This window comes from Hermetia illucens, chromosome 1 (assembly GCF_905115235.1).
Source record: "Hermetia illucens chromosome 1, iHerIll2.2.curated.20191125, whole genome shotgun sequence".
In the NCBI taxonomy this organism is placed as follows: Eukaryota; Metazoa; Arthropoda; class Insecta; order Diptera; family Stratiomyidae; genus Hermetia; species Hermetia illucens.
The window spans coordinates 126,263,023-126,284,092 of record NC_051849.1 but is presented as its reverse complement, the minus strand read 5'-3'; the positions used below and the strand labels follow the sequence as shown (position 1 = coordinate 126,284,092).

At 39.5% G+C, this 21,070-nt stretch overlaps 1 protein-coding gene across 4 annotated transcripts in view; it reads left to right on the top strand.

The window, feature by feature from the left end:
- Nucleotides 1-21,070, top strand: part of LOC119647214 (ras-GEF domain-containing family member 1B) — a 1,018,095-nt gene that overhangs the window by 205,350 nt on the left and 791,675 nt on the right. For 3 of the 4 annotated variants that reach the window (XM_038048043.1, XM_038048040.1, XM_038048041.1), the window contains exon 3: nucleotides 17,118-17,231. The exons of the other annotated variant lie outside the window; for it this stretch is intronic. In XM_038048043.1, the coding sequence (XP_037903971.1) occupies nucleotides 17,118-17,231 (114 nt within the window). The remainder of the gene's footprint in view (nucleotides 1-17,117; nucleotides 17,232-21,070) is intronic. 4 annotated transcript variants of the gene reach the window in all.

The following is a 21,070-nucleotide window of genomic DNA, read 5'->3' as shown; positions in this document are numbered from 1 at the left end:
AACGAAGCTTAATAGGATTCAAAGAACCGCGTGTGCAGGTGCTACGGGGGCTCTGCAGTCTTGCCCGGCAGATGCTCTCAATGTACTCCTGCATCTCCTCCCCCTTGACCTCCACATCAAGGAGAATTTGGCCCGCTTATAACATAGCCCGATCACGAGAGCTCCTGTGCCAGACGCGTGCAAATGCATTCAAGATTACGGCGGTCTGCACGGGGCACTGGCCCATAGGGGACCATGCCGCTAGGCTCGGCTTACCCTACAACTCGCATTGCCGAAGCTGCGGAGAAGGAAGGGAAACCCTCATGCACTTTCTCTGCGATTGCCCGGCTCTAGCTCGAGTCAGGCTGCGGACACTGGGTAAACCATTCTTTGGGGACCTCAGTGAGATTTCTAGTTACAGGGTCGGAGAGCTGCTTTCCTTCGTGAATGCTACGGGCTGGCTCTGAGGATCCGAGCCAGCTGGACTCCGCTTCCCTGTTCCTATAACAACAGTCACGGTCTTGGGAGTTTGTGGCATCAAAACGGCGCACCAAAGCGCTAATTGGGCTCCTCGGAGCGGCCACTGATACCTACCTACCTACCCAGAAAGACCTTTCATTTGCTACCCCATACGGCTATGTTCAGTGAAAACAATGTACACCTTCCTTTTACATGTATAGTTACGAGCTTGTACCGTCTGTTAATCAAAATAAAAAAACACGGCGGTTACTCGGAGTAGTAAGCTTTATTTTCTCGATGAATTTTTGCCTAAGACTAAAAACTTAGATCAATTCTACCTTATTTATAGTTGAGTTGAACAAAGGGCGCAAATTGCTGAGTTTGCAAAGTTGCATCTTTTGTAACTCGATATCGCTCAATGTTCGTTTGAGTCATGTTTTTGTTTATGTTCGAATGTCGCTTATCTCTTGTGGATAGATTCTAGCTTCTGTTAGAACGACAATGTTTATATTATTTCGCTCGAGTTTAGTAAGATAAATTTTATGAAGATAAGGTGTTCATGACTCATACGTATTATGGGCATGTGGTGTTTGTGTAAGGTGGAGTGACGCATGTTACAGGACATGTAACCTCCCCCTCCTTTGACTTTACTTTGTCCTCAAAGGGAACAGATTCGTCCTCCTTATTGAATTTTGCCTGGTTTTCTCTAATTTTATTTACCGTTGGGATAAAATTTTTAATTTTTATTGTTTTATTTTTCAGTTTACAATAAGTGAAAAGAATTAATGCTAGAATTATTGAGATTATTAGGAGAATAGTAGAAGTTGATATCCAGGTCCTCTTGTTTATGTAATGCAATTCTCTAATTTCTTCATTGTTTTGAAAGGTTTTCATTTTAATTTCTGTGAAATTGAATTCAAATTGTATGTCTGATATGTTTGTAATTGGACTTGTTACAAGGTTGTCAATATGGTTTATTACTTTATTTACGTAAGTATTATTGTTAATAGTAACTTCACAGTTTACAAAGGTTATTACATAATTTCCTTGGAGTGTTATTACATTTGTTTGTTTACATTTTTGTACACAATTTAATTTTTCTGCGTTTACAACGAGTATTTTTCCGTTTTCGATTTCTTCTATGTATGAGAAGTTTTCATCTCTTACTTTACAAGATTTACAGTTTATTGGTTTACATAAATTCTTAATGTATTTTTCTAATTTACAATATTTATTATCTGATGTTTTTATAGCAATGGAATTGGTTATGTTTAGATATTCAAAATTTTGATTTACAATTTTTCTTACAAAGAATTGTGGGTACTCAATAATGTTTGGTATTGATATTACGAAGGTTAGTTTATTCTCTTTTTGTAGTACAACAAGTGTTGTTAATTTTAATTGGTTAAGACTAACGTTTTGGGTATTTATTTCGTCTTTTGTTAATAGTGATCTTGTCATTATTCCTATTTTTGCAGAGTTAATATTGTCAATAATTTTTTCCAATTCGTCTTGAATATGACTTAAGGCTTGAGTGATTTTAATTTCAATTATTTCTTCCTTTATTAACTTTTGAAATTCATTTAACTTTTTTACAAATTCTGTGCTAACTTGCTTTTGAATATTATTTATATTTTTATTGATTTGGTTCATATTTTCTTGCAATATTGAGTTTATTTTAATTTGATTATTTAATTTTTTTATAATTTCGTGATTGTTGGAATCAATGATCTGCATGTGCTCTAGAATCTGGTTGTATTCGTCTCTATCGACTAGTCCGAATAACCAATTATATCCTGTTCCAATGAAATTGAAAAGTCCTCTTTTGTGTATGACATGGTGGGTGTGACAATTTTTGACTGTGTCTTTTTTCATGCAATTGAAGAAGTTACTATGCTCTGAGGCGTTATTAAATAGGGGTATACATTCTTCGTTTTTGGGATTATCATTACAATATTGAACGTAAAGTTCCAGGGTAGTCATGTTGACTGAGTGTAAGTGTTTGTAATCTGGGAAAGAGTTTTTGACTTCTAGGCATTTGCTCATTTTATCTAATGTTTCGTTATATTTCAGGAAGGTGCATTCGTTCCAATGTTCGAATTCTTCTTTCTTTTGTTGTTCAAGGGTTTTGTTATTTGTGATTATTTGAGATGTTTTTACATTAATTTTTGGATTGATTAGTGTTAATTCTGATTTTATTAAGTTAATTGTGTGTTTAATGAAACTGTTATTGATTTTTGTGTTTTGGATATTATTAATGGCTTTTACATAGGATTTTAGGTTAATGGTGTGGTAAATTCTGTACCAATCTTTTATTAAAGTTGCCGGTTCGTTCTTGGGGATTAAGATTATTCCTGAGTTTGATTTAATTTTCTCGTTTTTAATGTGCTGGGGTTCACTAGTTACCATGGATAGTAACATGATAAAGATGATTGTTATCATCTGAAAAAGAAAGTTTTTCAAATTATTTTTCCGTTAAGGATATTTTCTTTGATTTGATGTCTATACAAAGGTATGTTTGATTGAGTGAATATTAGGGGTTTATTTTGAGTTATTAGTTCTGCGAATTTAAGAATGTAGACTCCGCAATCGTAACTATTGTGCTGATGAGGGATGTCTATTTCGTTAATGGTTATATATTTTTCAGGTAACTCTTTCTTGAGTTTGTCTAGGGATTCAAGATTTAAATAATTTTGTAGTTTTTCTAACGTGTAGTTGTTGTTATTTCCAAGGGAATCATAGTTGGAAATTGTTTTGGTTTTGTTGTTGATGACTATTAATGTCCAATGATTGCCTTTTATGTGGGTTGGTATCAAGATTGTGTCGTAGTTAAATATGTTGACTTTTTTGGTCCATCTTTTAACAGAGTCGTATCCTTGTTCTAAATATTTGTTTATGAAGAAGGTATTGAATACATATACTTTATTGTTATTTTCTGTTATGAGGTTTAGATAAAAGGTTATTATATTATCATTGAGCCAGTTTTGATTATCGAGGGTTTTTAGATCATTTTCGTAAATGGAAATACCGTATTTCTCTATTGGGTATTTGATAGGGTCTTTCTTTATTAGTTCTTTTGTATTAGTTTCTTTATTTTTATAGTATTTGGGTTGACGTTTGATTCTATCAAGGTTAATTTTTTTATTGTTCTTTTTCTGTATTATATTTTGATTGCTGTCTTTCTCTATTTCTCTTCTTTCGAATAGAGGTTCGTTTTTTCTTCTAAAAGTTTTCTTTACGTAGACTTGTTTGTTTTCTATATCGGGTTTTTGTTCGCGTTTTTGGTTAATTTTTGAAATCCATATGTTTTTTCTGTTTTGCATTCTTTCTGTTAATTTGTTTTTGTTGATTTTTCCGAATTGAATTTCGAATGGGGTATAGCTTGTTGTGGAATGTACTGTGTTGTTGTATGATTCTACAGCTTCTAATATGACGAAGTCTAAATCCTTTTGTTTGTCTATTTCTTGGATAGTTCTGATTCGTTCGGTGAGTGTATTGTGACATCTGTTAATGTCTGCCGTTCCTGTATGGGATCCTGGGGCTGTTGTGTGGTATTCTATGTCGCTTGACTTTAGAAATTGTGTTATTGATATTACGTCGAAAGCGTTGTCGAATATAACCTTTTTGGGTTTGCCGAATGTCGTTATATATTCTTGTATTAGTTTTATTAGGGTTATAGGGTTTTTATCGAGAGTATATTTTATATGAAGGTATTTGGAAAATTTGTCGAAAGTTGTGAAATCATTTTTGTTTTTAGTCATGTAAATGTCCATTATGACTATTTCGTTAATGTCATTAGGGGTTTCTGAAATTTCAAATTTGATTTTATACGGCTTTCTGTCGTATTTGGTTTTACCGCATGTTTCGCAATTATCGATGTATTCATTGATTAGTTTTTCTAGTTTAGGGAAATAGTATTTTCCTTTTAGGTTATCATAAGTTTTATTAACGCCGAGGTGTTTGTTTTCCTCATGCTCTGTTTTTATTATTTTGAGTGTTTGTTCTTGATCTAATAGATCGATTGCTCGTTTGCTATACTTTATAAAGTGCAGTTTTAAATTGTTACTAAATAGTTTCACGATTAGTATTTGTAATTTGTTGTATATTGAATATGGAAGTTCACTATATATTCCGATTTTTCCTTTTTCTGGTAGATTGCGTTTTAAGATTTCAGTTGTCAAATTTTCACTGTTAAGATCTATTTCATCGATGTAGATATGTCTATTTTTATGAACTGTTTTGAGTTCTTTTTGTTTTTCTTTTACTAATATTATTTGATGTTTGCAAGTGTTTACTATTCCTTCTCGAATGTTTATGTGGTCGTTCAATTCCTCTTTTCATGAGTGAATTGTTGCTATATCTGATGGTATTTTATTTTGGTAGTTAATTTCGTTTTGGTCCATATTAATGCGGCTTAAGAAATCAGCAACTTGATTTTCTTTACCTTTTACGTAACTTATGTTGAAATTATATTCGTTGAGTTTTATGCGCCAACGAAGGGTTTTTGAATCGGGGTCTTTGAGACTTTGTAACCGTACTAATGGTCTATGATCAGTTTTGATTTCGAATTTTATACCATAAAGGTAGGGTCTGAAATATTTTGTAGCCCAAACGATTGCTAAAAGCTCTTTCTCTATGGTAGAGTAATTCCGTTCATGTACATTGAGGGTTCTCGAAGCATAAGAGATTGGATGTCCTTTCTGCGATAGAATGGCTCCTATGGCTTTATTGCTAGCGTCTGTGGTTAGAGTGAATTTTTCCTTGAAGTTTGGATACTTCAGGATTGGATAGTTGATTAACATTTGTTTGAGTTTTTCGAAGGAGTTTATATATTTGGGATCGCTATAATCGATCTGATTCTCATTTTTAAGTGAGTCTGTTAATGGTGTCGCTATTTTTGCGTAGTTTTGGATGAATTTTCTATAGTATCCAGTGATACCTAGGAAACTGCGAATTTGTTTCAAAGTTTTGGGGATTTTAAGTTTTTTTATGACTTCAATTTTATTTGGGTTGGGTTTTATACCATCTGAAGTTAATATGTGACCTAGAAATTCGGTTTCTTTTGCGAAAAATTTGCATTTATCAACTTGTATTTTCAGGTTGTGTTCCTGTAATTTTTGGAAGATTAATTTGGTATCATTTTCCATCTCCTGTATGGAGGTGCCAAAGATTAAAATGTCGTCTAGATAGACAATGCAGATTTTATTGATATGGTCCGCTAGTACTTCATTTACCATGCGCTGAAAAGTAGCAGGTGCATTTTTTAAACCGAAGGGCATACGATTAAATTCGAAATGTCCCTGAGGTGTACTGAAGGCTGTTTTGAACTTGTCTTTTTCTTGTATTTCAATTTGGTGGAATCCTTTTGCAAGGTCCAATGTAGTGAGCCTTTCCGAGTTTATCGAACAGGTTTTCTATGTTTGGAATTGGGAATTTGTCTTCGACAGTTATTTCGTTTAATTTGCGATAATCGATTACGATTCGCCATTTTTGTTTGCCTGAATTATCAAGTTTTTTGGGGACCACCCAAATTGGACTATTGTAGGGTGATTGACTTTTTCTGATAATGCCTTGCTCTAGCATTTCGGTTATTTGTCTGTTCACTTCCTGCTCATGGACAGGTGGAAATCTGTAAATTTTTGTATAGATGGGTTTGTCTGACGTTAAGTCTAATTTGTGACGGGTTTGACAGGTTGCTGTAAGTAAATCTCCATCTTTATACATTAAGTTGTTGAATTTTTTTAGGATTTTGGTGAGAGACTGTTGTTCCTCTAAGTTTAAATTTTTGGTTAAATTTTGGTATTTTTGTTCAATAACGGGTTCTATGACTTCAGCATTATTGATCTCCTGTGGTGGAGCATAATTGAAAGGGATTCTGTTTGTTCCTATTTGTAGGTATCCAAATCCAGAGAATATTGCTGCGTTCAGTGGATATAGAACGTTTTGTCCTATTATACCTTTGAAAGATTTGTTTGAAAAATCCATGATGTTCCATAAGATTTTGTGATCTTCTGGCATTTGAAATTCTTTTGGCATGTTTGTTTTAATTTTGTGTGTAACATTGTAGTTACCGCCTAATCCTGCTATTGGGATCGGAATGTCGAGTTTAATTTTTGGTAGGTTTTGAAGACAATTTTGATCAAGACTAGATGTTGTTGCTCCTGTGTCTATCAGGATTGGAATTGTTTCACCATCGATTGATAAATTTGTTATTGGTAAAGGGTTTCCGAGGCAAATATTTGAAAATTTTGCTCAGGTTGAATGGTTTGTGTGGACATTTTGGAAATATAACTCATGTCCTTGGGGTCTAGGTTTGGTCTGGGAGTATATCCTGAATTATATTTAGGATTGGTAATTTGTGTTCGCATGGATGCGTCTGGAATTTCTGACCTATTAGTTTCGTTCCGTTTCTGAGAATGGTTACTGAATTTGTTATATTTATATTCGGAATTGTAGTTCCTTTGGGGTTTATTAAAACTTTGGTTAGTTTGTTTGAAATTGTAATTACTGTTGTCTCTGTTTTGAGGATGTTCAGTGTTTTGACTATTCAATTTGTTAAAACTTTTGTTGCATTTGAAATTATTTTTATTATAATTGAAGTTTTTTTGATATTTAGTGGGTTGAAAATCGTCTTTCATTGCCGTAGCATCCACTCTGTCAATGGTTTCTTTGAGGTAGTTGTAAGCTTCAGTTAAATTTGTTGGTTTTTTCGCGTCTAGAGCCCAAAATTCTGCTCTAGGAAGAAGCGCTAGAAATTTACTTAAGACAATTTTGTCGGAATTTTTGTGATTGTAGATGATAGAGTCGAGTTGGTTAGGATCCTGCTCATATTTAAGCGAAAGCAGATTCTTGATTTCTAATAATTTGTGATACAGTTCGTGTAAAAATGGGGGGCAGATATCAATCCTTAAATTGATACCTAGTCAACAATCCTAAAATTGTTGATGGCTGCCGGGATGGGTGCAATAATCCTCAAATTATTGCACGTTGGAGGAACTAAGAAGAAACTACTGGTTTCACTTTACTTTCGCTAGTCCTCCACTTTATTATTATCACTTCGTTTTTATAAAAGAAATCTTATAACTAAGCAATTTACAATTTACACATCTTTGTTTACATTTAGCAATTTACAATTGACACATTTCTGTGTACATGACCTATTGATTTGTTTCTGGCACAAGCGAATGTTCAGCATTTTTCTTTGAACTGCTATTATGCTGACATAATTACTAATGACTTGTGCGAAAGTAGATCAATGTGTCGATGCACTTATTAATTTTAGCTGAACTGCTATTACGTTCTTTTGTATGATTCGAACATTCCGCCCACCTACATATGTCTAAAGTACATATTACAATATTGAGAAATTTGTTATATTTGATTAATATTTATTAGCATTAGTATAATTTAGTTGACATTTAATTTTTTGACGGTATGTCGTACCATTTTGTGGTAGGAAGCGGAAGTTGAATCGTCTGACTTCTTTTTCTTATAAGGAGTAAAATTCCCGTGATGATAGTGCATGATACAAGCACTGATACGCCGGCTGCAGCTCCATGGTGAACTATTGGTTTCCATGCTATTGTTTCGTCGTGCTCCTCCAAGTTGAATGCTTTCTGTATATGTTGTGCGAAGGTTTCAGCAGACGTTATGAATGAAGTGTTTAGTGTTGGAACCGTCGTTAGGTTCAGGCTCATGTTGATGTGTGGTTCCTTAGGCTTGAAATAGACGCTGAATGTGGACCCCTTTTCCTCTTGGTCCGAAATTAATACGAATTGTGGGGTGTGGAGAGAGCATGACGGAGGTAGCTGGATGATGCCAGAATCCTTTAGGCTGTATTCGTGGCGAACTCCGTGACACAACGTGAATATAGTCATTGGCCGGGGGCTTAAAAAATCCAGGAATTCTTATTATGAACAGCGATCCAAACTGTCGAATTGAGCGCAAATATTTTGGAAATGCAGCCTTTGCCTGCCACAGAACTGAATATTTCGTGAATTACGCAGTTTTTGCTTGTATTTACGTTTATGATGTACAAAGTGTCGTTGATCCTGGTCGCTCTATTGAAGGTAGCTTCGTCAAGTTCGTAGTATAGTTGTTTGTTGTAGTCAATCGCTAAGAACTTCGATGGAAAGTCCACAACTGCATACATATCCTTTTCGTTGATTCGTTTAGGAACAGCTGTCGGCTTTATGAGCTCGAACTGGTTTGTATCGATGATTTGTAGGTAAGCAAAGATCGTCAATTTGTTTTCTGTGTGTGTAGTCTCAATACGATTCATAGGTATGTGATACACTTTATGCTGTTTTGGTAGTAGCTGTTCGGTACGGTTAATCACCTGGTACAATTCTGCGATGTTAAAACATTCTATAACCCTATTTTTGGTATACAGACTGTTCAGAATAGACGAATACTTCTGATTCAGCTCCGATAGAAAGTTTTCCGCTCGTTGATAGGCACTTAGAAATTGCAAATTGACTTTATTACCATCGATTGTTGCGCTATACCATTTAGTGTATCCGTTAATGACGCTTGTTACATGGTTCAGATGACTGTTGAAGTCTGCCAGTTTTAGTTGCATTTTTTCATTGGTTCGGTTCATAGTCTGTAACGCACTTAACATCAGTTTTCCGTGCTGTCGATTGGCTTGAATGAGCTTTTGTTGGTTCGTGTTTAAATCGTCGATGTCATGATATACTCTGTCATTAACGCCAAATAGTGTTGTTAGCATGTCCCCGAGTACTCCACGCCTTTCTCTTGGATGCATAAAGACCAATGTGTGAATCTTCTGTTGAACCTCTTGATTTAACTCTTGTAATTGTTGACTGAGATCTGCACACTGTATTTCCGATGTAGCAACGCGTCCTAAACGACATAGTTTATCTATCTTTTCGGCTACTGATGTTGCAGTTATGCTATCGTTTTTGACGTCATTCCATGGTATCGTTAGACTTATCCTGAGTGTTCCCCTGTTAGTATATGCGTATCCTAGATGTTCGATGTATATTCCGCTAGGAATCGATGTTATGTTCAATGCTGTACTTATCGATGGGAGTAGACACGCTATGACTGACATGAGAAATAAACAATTGAAAGGTGAGATTGATCGATGGCAGCATGTTTTCCTCGTGGTTGGTTCGTTGGTTGGCTTAGCAGTTCTTCGTTTCCGGTTGACTTTAGTGGGTTGACTGTCCTGTTTGTTCGCGGAGGCATGTTCATTCTTGTTAGAACCCTCTGGAATGTTCACTGGATGGTGGTCTTCAATAGGTAGAGCCGCTAACTTGACGATTGGTCTCTTGGTAATACGGCCATGTAATTTAATTGTTGCTACGCGAACTAGACCGTCTGCACCAGGATGAACCTCAGTGATACGAGCTAATGGCCACTTTGATGGAGGATAACTCTCGCTCTTGACTAATACCAGTTGCCCGGGTTCCAGGTTTGGCTTTGTCTTCATCCATTTTGGCCTTTGTTGCAACCTTGAGATGAACTCGTCTGACCACCGGTTCCAAAATTGTTTTACAATTTGCTGTGTCAGCTTCCATTTTTTCAGCAGGTTTAATTCTTCGTTCGGGGTTTCTTGCGGGATTGATATGAGTGGTTCGCCAATCAAAAAATGCGCGGGAGTGAGTGCTTCCAGATCATTAACATCGTCGCTGATGGGCATGAGAGGCCGACTATTAAGAACTGCTTCGATCTGGGTGAGAACCGTGTACATTTCCTCCATTGTTAACAAGCTGTCACCGATTACTTTCTGCAGGTGCAGTTTGACTGACTTCACCCCAGCTTCCCATAATCCTCCGAAATGAGGACTGCTCGGGGGTATGAAGTGCCAGGTGATTTTGTCGTTAGCTACCGTGGACTGAACTGTTTTCATCATCTGCATGAACTGGTGTTTTATTTCTTTACTGGCTGCTACGAAATTTGTACCACAATCAGAATACAAATCCGAGCACAAACCGCGCCGGGACACAAATCGTTTAATTGCTGCAAGACACGCTTGTCCAGAGAGATCACTCACAACCTCCAAGTGAATGGCTTTGGTCTTCAAGCAGATAAAGAGGGCTATATAGGATTTCATCGTTTTAGCGCCTCTGCCCGATGACCATTTTAGTTGTATTGGTCCGGCAAAATCCAATCCGCAGGTTTTGAAGGCTCTTCCAGGGGTGACTCGTGCTTCAGGTAACGCTCCCATTAACTGTTCTCCTGGCTTTGCGTTTGATTTAAAACAGGTTATGCATTTGTGGATGCATGTTTTTACCAATTTGGAAGATTGCAATATCCAGTACTGTCTTCTGATTGCTGCTTGGGTTACTTGATTGCCTCCATGCAAAGTGCGCAAATGGTATGCTCTTACGATCAATTCGGACAACTTGCAGTCAGGACTTAGAATCACTGGATGCTTACGATCGTCCGATAATAGTGAGTGTCGTAGTCTTCCGCCCACCCTGAGGACCCCCTCAGCATCAGTGAACGGTGTCAGCTGGAATAATTTTGAAGTGGCTGGAACTGGTTGTCCCTTGTCCAACCTTTCTATCTCATCTTTGAAAGATAATGCTTGGGATAGCCGTACACATGCCATTTCCGCGTTGTTGAGTTCTGAAGTTGTCAGGGTTGCAGGTTTTGCAATAGTTGGTGACTTAAAGCGAAGGCAATATGCCACAATTCTAATCAGTTTTGCGAAGTCGGAGTACCTCCCCAGTATACTATCGTCAAACGTGAACTTCGCAACTTTCGCAACTTTGCAGGAGATCTCAGGCTTCCTCTCGAGTGTCGTGGTAATGTCGATTGCCCTTGACGAGTAGTTGATTGATTTGTGTTGCAGCCACTCGGGTCCGTTCCACCATAGATCGCTTTTGAGGAGTTGAGAAGCAGTCACTCCCCGTGACGCTATGTCTGCCGGGTTCCACTCTGTATCGATGTGTCTCCATTGACTAGAGTTGCTCGTAGCCTGTATTTCGCTCACCCTATTTGCGACGAACGTTTTCCACCTGGCTGGGTGATCACTCAACCAAGCGAGAACAATGGTCGAATCCGTCCAGTAAAATTCAGCTGTGTCGGCAGGGAATTCGCAAGCTTGCTTCACGTGTTTCATCAATCTGCATAGTAGGACGGCACCGTTCAATTCTAGCCGGGGTACTGACTGTACCTTTAAAGGTGCCACTTTCGATTTCGATGTCAATATGTTCGCCGATACCGTGCCATCCGGATGTATTACTCGAACGTAAATCACCGCTGCAAAGGCTGCCATTGACGCGTCGCAGAAACCATGTAGTTCTACCTTGCAGCGATCAGACGTCTGTATGTATCGTGGTATTTGAAGTTGTGATAACGCTGGCCATTCCTTCATGTAGGTCAGCCACTCGATTTTCAACTGGTCAGGTACGGGCTTATCCCAATCCAGTTTCTGTAGCCACAACCTTTGGATAAATATCTTGCTAACTATTATGATGGGCTGGATCCAACCAAGCGGATCGAATAATCTCGCAGCATTGGATGTAATTATTCGTTTCGTAACTGGCTCGTTCGCTGAGATATGAGGCAGTTTCACTTTAAAGGTGAATATGTCGTCTTTAGGAATCCATTGCAAACCCAATGTCTTGACGGTGTTTTCTAGATTGATGTTGACTACGTCAGACGTTTCCCGGTCAACGGTGCTTACATGTTTCAGAACCTCCTCATAATTCGTGGACCATTTTCGAATGTTAAATCCAGCCTTTTTGAGAACGTTCACAATATCGTTTTGCAATTTCGCTGCACCTTCTATGGTCGAGGATCCGGTCAGCAAGTCATCTACATAGAAGTCCTTTTTGATGCTTTCACTTGCTGATGGTGACGTGAATTGCTCGTCTTCAGCGACCTGTTGTAGGGAACGTGTTGCTTGGAAGGGAGCACTGGCGGTGCCATAAGTTACTGTGTTTAGTCGGTAGTGCTTTATTGGACCCTGGGGTTCTGGTCTCCAAACAATTCGCAGTAAGTCGCAGTCTCGACTGTCCACAAGTATTTGTCGGTACATCTTCTCAATGTCGGCAGCCAATGCGTATTTATGCCTCCTCCACCGCAGCAATATTTCAAAGATGGTGTATTGCGTATTTGGTCCCACCATTAGGATATCGTTCAACGAGGTGCCGGACGAAGTTTTATGGGATGCGTGGAATACGACGCGAACTTTCGTAGTTGTGCTGTCTTCTCTAACTACAGCATGATGTGGTAAGTAGTATGAGTGTTTGCAAAAAATTTCTGCGGATGGGACCTCGCTCATATGTCCCAATTCCAGATATTCCCTTAGGAATGCATTGTACTGCGCTTTGAGCTCTGGATTCCGTTCGAGTTTTGCCTCTGTCTGGCGGAGACGTATGACAGCGTCTTTTAATGACGGATGCAGCAGGATGGAGGGGTTCATATCAGGCTTAATCGGCAGCCTGACTATGTATCGGCCTGACTTTGGATCCCTCTTAGTAGTTCGGATGAACTGCCTCTCGCAGTCTGCTTCCTCTACGGTGAGGATTCGCTCTTGTGGTAACTCTTCCTGTTCCCATAATTTTCGGATATCAGCATCTAGCTGTTCGATACTAACCATACTGATGGAAGGCTCTGATGCTCGTATTACTTGGTTGACAGGCCCGGACAGGATCCAACCGATTTTGGTTTTTTGAGCCAAAACTTTGGTATTCTTTATCCGGATTACGCCCTTTTCCAATAGATCGCCATAAACGTCAGCACCCAAGAGGACGTCGATCTTCCCCGGAATGTTATACGATGAATCAGCTAAGTCCTCCTGTCTCAATTCAGTTATCTTGCATGGTGTCTTGGACTGGGGAATCTTGTCCGTTATATGGTTTACTATGACAAGAGATAAATTGAAACACCTTGTCGACCATTTTTCTTTGCATTGAGCAGATATCGCTCCCTTGCTGCTCGTTGAATGACTCCCGATGCCGCTGATTGTCAGATTTGTCGCTTGACGTGGTAGCCGTAAGAGTTGCGCCGCAGCTTCACTGATGAACGAACGCTGGGACCCTTGATCGATCAATGCACGCAAAAGAATGAACGTTCCTTGATTGTCCTTTACCCGAATCCTTGCTGTAGCCAATAGAACAGCCGTAATGTCGACGCCACTGTTGATAGCATTCAGCGATGAGACTTGTTGTCTTGGATTCGGCAAAGCTGAAGATGCAGCTCTATTCGACGATGCCTGGTGTAACATTGAGTTATGCCTTTTTCCACACAGTTTGCACCCTTTACGTGATGGGCAGTTCCTGACTGTATGAGCCTCGTGCAAGCAATTGTAGCACAGCCGCAAAGATGCTACCAACTCTCGTCGTCTGGTTATGTCTGATTTCAGAAATGTGTCGCATTGCGAAATTCGATGACCGCCCTGGCATACTCGGCAGACGGCTCCCGTTGCTTGTGCTGCATGTGCCCCTATTTTCACCGTCTTGCGTTCGGTAAGCTGTACTGCTTCCAGTATTGTGAATCGTTGACGCAAGAAGTTCGTGAATTGATTCAAAGTTGGTATCTCGTTCGACGAACCAATAAATTTCTGCCATTCCGAATTACTTTCATTATCCAATTTTTGTTGCAGGATGTACACCATGATTAGGTCGACTAAATCTGCTCCCAATGATTCAGTATTGGCACGGAATTGTTCGGTTGTGTCCAATATTCGCTTGATACCTATCGCACTAGCCGGAGTGCTAGTAGGTAAACTCCATATGCCTTTCATGTAGGCATTCCCGATGGCCCTCTTATTGTTGTATCGCTCCTTCAGTAACTTCCATGCTGGCGCATAATTAGTCTCCGTTAAAGTGAGGTGGCGTATCAATTGTCCTGCCTCACCGTTGACCGATGCACGAAGATACTGAAGCTTTTGTACACCACTTAAATTTTTGTTGTCGTGCACCATGACCTTGAATAAGTCATGGAATGCTGCCCACTGAGTGTAGTCGCCGCTGTAGCTGGGTATTTTAATCCTTTCCAGCCTGACTACGTTTTCGCCTGCATCTGGGGCCTCTTGAACTGCTGGACGTTGACTGTTCCCCACAGCTAGGTAACCGGCAATGTTTTGACGGAATACCACTGAACATTCGCCCCAGGCATCCTCGACCTCCTCGTACTCTTTCATGTACTGCGCAAGCAGTATTGCATCCTGAGCCCTCACGGTCTTCACTTTTCCGTGCAAGGCTTCGCAGTTCGCCCATGCTCGCTTTAGCGTCTCCTCTCGGTGTTGAAAGTATTGTAAGTTGTATCGCGTACTCGAATCCTTTTTGAAGTTCCTAATCAGCCGAAGAACTTCTTCCAAATTATGTCGCTGCTCGCTGACCACGTTTGCTGTGGATGCTGAATCTCCTTGTTCTGCTTTTCCCGGAGCCATTGTAGTATGCGAATGACTGAGTTACATACTCAGTCATCCTACATGGATGTCTGAAAATATTGGCTCGACCAGAAATCCGGCTCGAAGGACCATGTAAAAATGGGGGGCAGATATCAATCCTTAAATTGATACCTAGTCAACAATCCTAAAATTGTTGATGGCTGCCGGGATGGGTGCAATAATCCTCAAATTATTGCACGTTGGAGGAACTAAGAAGAAACTACTGGTTTCACTTTACTTTCGCTAGTCCTCCACTTTATTATTATCACTTCGTTTTTATAAAAGAAATCTTATAACTAAGCAATTTACAATTTACACATCTTTGTTTACATTTAGCAATTTACAATTGACACATTTCTGTGTACATGACCTATTGATTTGTTTCTGGCACAAGCGAATGTTCAGCATTTTTCTTTGAACTGCTATTATGCTGACATAATTACTAATGACTTGTGCGAAAGTAGATCAATGTGTCGATGCACTTATTAATTTTAGCTGAACTGCTATTACGTTCTTTTGTATGATTCGAACAGTTCGTATATTGTATAATTTTTGTTTAATTTATGGTTAAAGTTCGTTATTCTATGTAGTCTCGCGATGATTGAGTCGTATGATTCTGATACGCCAAATTCGTTTTTGAATGCTGATGCAACGGAGTGCCAGCCTTTGTCTGGGAGATTTAAATAGGCTTGTAAAGCTCTGCCTTTTATTCGTTGTATTATAATATCGTAGACGAACATTCTTTCGTCGCCAAATGGTGCTAATGCTAATATTTTGTTGACATGTGATATCCACGTAGTTAACATATGTTTGTCGCCATCGAATATCGGTATGTTTTCCGCTCGTCGGAGGACTTCATTGTATGGGATTGTGAAGGGTTGGACTTCTGGTCTACTGACACTTGGTCCTTGTTGTGTAGCCATTTTGTTGGTTGTTGATTGGTTGGTTGGTTGGTTGGTTTAAAGGTTTTACCTAAGGCCTTTAGTTCCTTAGATACACTGCTGGATACTGGTGATGAACTATAGTTGTTCAGGATTTAAAGTTGAACTGATTTAAGGGCTTCGGTAGGCGTACTCGCCCCACCGGTAGCGTGCTATTTTCAGTTTTTGTTTTCAGGATCTGGTGATGACTTTTTTTTTTTATATAACACTTTCACTAATAATGTTACTTGTTGTTTATATATTAGCCAACTCAGTTTGTCCTGGTTGGAGGAGAATTCTTTTAAAATTCGTCCTATGAGGCGATTCAAGCCTTTTTTATATTTGTTTTTCGACCCGAATTCTCTTAAAATTCTGGAGTCTGGGCGTTGCAATACCCTTTTTATATTTGTTAGGTTGACCGGAATCACAACTGGTGTTACGGTGACCGTTTATTGTTGCAGGTTCCCGATCGCGTTTGTTTTTTTTTTTTTGTGTGTTTTCCTTGCCGTGTCCTCTTGATCGAGTTTGGCTTAGCGGAATTTTTTTACAAAATAACTAAGTGACGACCGAAACCGACTGCGCCAGTTACGAGCTTGTACCGTCTGTTAATCAAAATAAAAAAACACGGCGGTTACTCGGAGTAGTAAGCTTTATTTTCTCGATGAATTTTTGCCTAAGACTAAAAACTTAGATCAATTCTACCTTATTTATAGTTGAGTTGAACAAAGGGCGCAAATTGCTGAGTTTGCAAAGTTGCATCTTTTGTAACTCGATATCGCTCAATGTTCGTTTGAGTCATGTTTTTGTTTATGTTCGAATGTCGCTTATCTCTTGTGGATAGATTCTAGCTTCTGTTAGAACGACAATGTTTATATTATTTCGCTCGAGTTTAGTAAGATAAATTTTATGAAGATAAGGTGTTCATGACTCATACGTATTATGGGCATGTGGTGTTTGTGTAAGGTGGAGTGACGCATGTTACAGGACATGTAACCGTATAGGGACCCCCTTGAACTCAACGTGTAACTATGTTACTCACTGCATACAGCGAGATTCCCATATTCTACCTTTCTATCAAATTTTGAGTCAATAGGATGAACCGCTTCTGAAATATAAGGTTTGACAGAGAGACAGACAGGTTTTGTTTTTCTCAAATAGAAATCCACCGGAATATAAATTAATGCAGAGAAAGTTGGAACATTGATGAAATGGCTAAATTTAGTTTATTTCTGATTGGAAATAATTGTTCCATAATAAATTTTGAATGGCAAATGCGTATACTATATATATTAATTTTGCACATTAGCACCTCCATGAAAAAGACTGAAATTTTTACAAGCGTGTGAAGAATTCCTGAATTTTTAAAAAAGCCATACTCTTTGCAGGTTTCAGATCCAATTAAATCCAACTCAGCAGAAAACGGAGGCAACGGGTCCACGAATAACTCTGGTGGAGCAGAAAATTGTCCTTATGTTTCCATTGGTGATATTGATTTTCAGGTAAGATTTGTAGGAGAGCCAACCCCGCATGTGAACGGGACAAAGGCTGAAGAAAAAGAAGATAAGATTTATAGGGGAAATATAATGAAGTATGAGAATTCCGTGGCGAATAATTGATTCCATTTGATTCGATGAATTAAAAAATATTATAAATAGAAATTAAAAAAGAAGAAAAAGTTGTAGGTAAGTAAGTATATAGTATGTCCTTCAGCCGATGTTTGTAACCGCATTAAACTTGAAGTACAATGCAGGGAATACTACGGGGATCCAACGAAAATCATTCACGAAGTTAAATTTGGAGTGAAGTAAAAATTCTGACTCGACGTGAGTGCCGCGGTCGAGAGTGGAAATGGACGACAATTGAAATCCTCAACCTATATTTCGTCTGTTGTGGATCTCTGGGATGCGACGATGATGACGAAAATGTACCCATGCTATCCGACGCTCAGATGAGCGATCCCCTTGAAACAGGCACAATCACTGTCAACGACAGTGATCTGCCCAGAACTGAGCGATTTAAATTCCTCTGGTCAACGCTATCAGATTGATAACTGCGCTATGAAATTGTTTCACGCATTAACGCAACCTGGATGAGGTGGGGTTCCACAACTGGTGTTCTTTGTGATCAGCTTATCAACAAACGTCTCAAATCTAAAATTGACTGCAATGCCGTCCGTCCTGTCGCTCTCTATGGTTCTGTTGTCCGACTATAAAAGACAATGAACGCCGTCTTGCGGTAACGGAGACTAAGATGTTGCATTGGACTTGTGGCGTAACACCTTTTGATCACATCCGAAATGAGAATATTCACGATCGATATGGGGTTGCACCGATCGTGGAAGAACTGCGAGAGAGACGCCTTCGATGATATGATCACGTAATTCGCGCCAACGAGAATTCACTTGTCAAGATTGGTCTGAACATCGAAGTCGATGGTAAGCGACCTTAAGGCGGGTCAAAACAACGGTGCTGGATACGCTGAATGGGGATTTAAAAGCCTCACAATTGCATCCAGATCAGGCATTTGATAGAACTCAATGGCGAAACCACGACAAGCAGACCCCGCTTGTGAACGGGAAAATGGCTGGACAAACAGAAGAAGATGACGTCCTACCCGTTTTAGAGTGGAATAAGTTCACTTGAAATACACAATTTGGCGTTCAATAATTTTGTTAATAATGTTTGGAACGCCTTTAAACTGCCCTATATTACTCCCTATATTATCTCCTATACTGGTGCCGAATTATCTACTTCTAAGATAAACTTAAGGGAGGGTTTCGGGTAATTTTTTAAAATGTGGTGGCATATTATAAACTTGTTTTGTGCAGATATAAGAACGGGATGTATTTCGAAGCCTAGATTTTTGAATAGATCCACAATTACGATCTTCTTTCCATATTTTCCAATTGGATACTTTTGAGAACGAGACCTGTTAAACCTTTTGTGTATATATTTTGGACCCTCATTCCCGTATTCTTCGCCACCATCAGAAGATCTGTTCCAAATCGTAATAATCAAGGCTTTTCATTTATTTATTGTTCATATTGGGTGGAAAAAACTTTATCTCCATATTCCGCCCACTTTTGTGCCAATTCATTGAATTCTAAGACTTTGAATGTCAGTATCATAATAAACTGAACGATCTGACAATCTACATGCATAAACATTACGAGCTAGGTATAAATAGGGCAAATGCTGAATTTGCCAAATATCCATCTAAAGCAATACCAGAAACGGTCACTTCCCGACTTATTTTCTTTGCAAACGAAAAATTTACTTACATTTAAGTACTTTGGATTTTCATGAGTTTCTTCTTCTGCTTCTCGGTTATTCCTAATTTTCTTTAGAAAGGCAATTCTATTCGGTGTATTCATTGTGTCAAATATGTAACTACTTTTCTTCTTCTTTAGCTTTTGTCGTGATCAGTTGCGTCGTCTTAGTTGATTAAACGCTTGACCTGGATATAGTCGCGAGGCCTTTAAATTACCTTTTGGTCGACTTTGGTGTTCTGAGCAATCTTGGCAAGTGAATTCTGATTAGCGCGAATTACATGACCATACCGTTGAAGATGCCTCTCCCTCAATTTTTCGATCGCGGATGGGCTCCATTCGGATGTGATCAAGGAGTGTCGCGTGATTAGTCTCGCGTCTTCATTATCGCACGCCGCTGTTCCACGTCATTCATAATCGGCCAAGAATCATAAATATATAACTATTATAAATACAATATTTATTTCTGTTGCATATTTTCTTTACACATATATACTTATCAATATGTTCGATAAACTATTTGATATACTAAAAACCCAGGTATTTTAATTATTTGTTAGCTAGTCTCAGTTTTCCCAAACGTGCTATGTGTGTACATATATGAGTGTCCAGTTTAGATGAATGTATATTTGATTTGTTCATTTTTAAGGTTTTGTGTAAACACAAAACCTTATTCAAATCGGTTTACCGTCTGTCTGTCTTTTTTTTTTTTTTTTTTGAGGAGGTGGAAATCTTCAAAAAGACACTGGTCTGGACACACCAGCGTGTGGGATTTTTACCCACTAAAACCACCCCCGACTCCCTCCCTGCCCCGCGGAACCACCATAAGGTATTACATCACGGGGCGGAGTCAGGTCACTCTAGCTTTGTCACCTTTCTTCTATACGCGGCGCACGTGACCGCGTTTTTCTCCTCTCCTCTGCTTTTCGTAGTTTATTTTGGATAGATGCAATCATGGAGTTTACCGCATCCCAATTCTCTTGATGTGCTAGCATTTTCGGCACCAGATTTTCTGGTACCAGCACCTCCCCTACAGTCTCCTCTAGATTCCTCCTTTCTTCCACAAATCTCGGACAGTGGAAGAATACATGCTCTGGGTCCTCTGGGACTCCATTGCAATTTGGACAATCGGGTGAGGTCTCCAATTTAAACCTGTGAAGGTATTGGAGATATCCTCCGTGCCCCGTGAGAAACTGGGTGAGATTATAATTAATCTCACCGTGTCGTCTCTCCAACCACTCCTTGATGGCAGGAATGAGCCTGTGCGTCCACCGGCCCTTCCCCGAGCGTTCCCACCGCTCTTGCCATCTATTTATGGATCTCTCCCTTTCCGTCTTCCTCGTCCGCGATGAGGAAGAGGTTGGCTTTGCATTGTATATGTTCGCCATCTCATCTGCCAAGATGTCAATCGGCATCATTCCGGAGATGACGAATGCTGCATCATCTGAGACAGTCCTGAAGGCAGAGCATACCCTCAGGGCTGTCCTCCTGTAGACTGAACTCAGTTTGGTAGCGTTCCCTGACATCCACAACGCCTCCCTCCAAACTGGGGTTGCATAGAGCATGATCGAGGTCACCACCCTGGCTATAAGTAACCTAGAGGTATGCCGTGGCCCTCCAATGTTCGGCATCATCCTTGCCAGGGCCATACTTGCAGTGGATGATTTATCGCAAACATACCGCACATGTTGCTTATAGCTAAGCTTCCTGTCTATCACCACTCCCAAGTATTTGATGGCCGGCTTGGAAGTGACGATATGATTCCCGATTCTAATACAGGCGTAATTTCTCTTCCGGCGCTTAGTGATGAGGACCGCTTCCGTTTTTTCCTCCGCAAGTGTCAGACCAGAGCTCTTTAGCCAACTTTTAACAGCACCGATTGCCTCACTTGAGTATAACTCAGCATCTTCGAGATGCTTTGCGACAACAACCAGCGCTATGTCGTCAGCGTAACCCACCACTGTGGCTTCCCCCGGAAGGGGAAGATTAAATACATCGTTGTACATGATGTTCCACAGTAGTGGGCCCAATACGGAGCCCTGCGGGACACCCGCGGAAACAACGTACTCC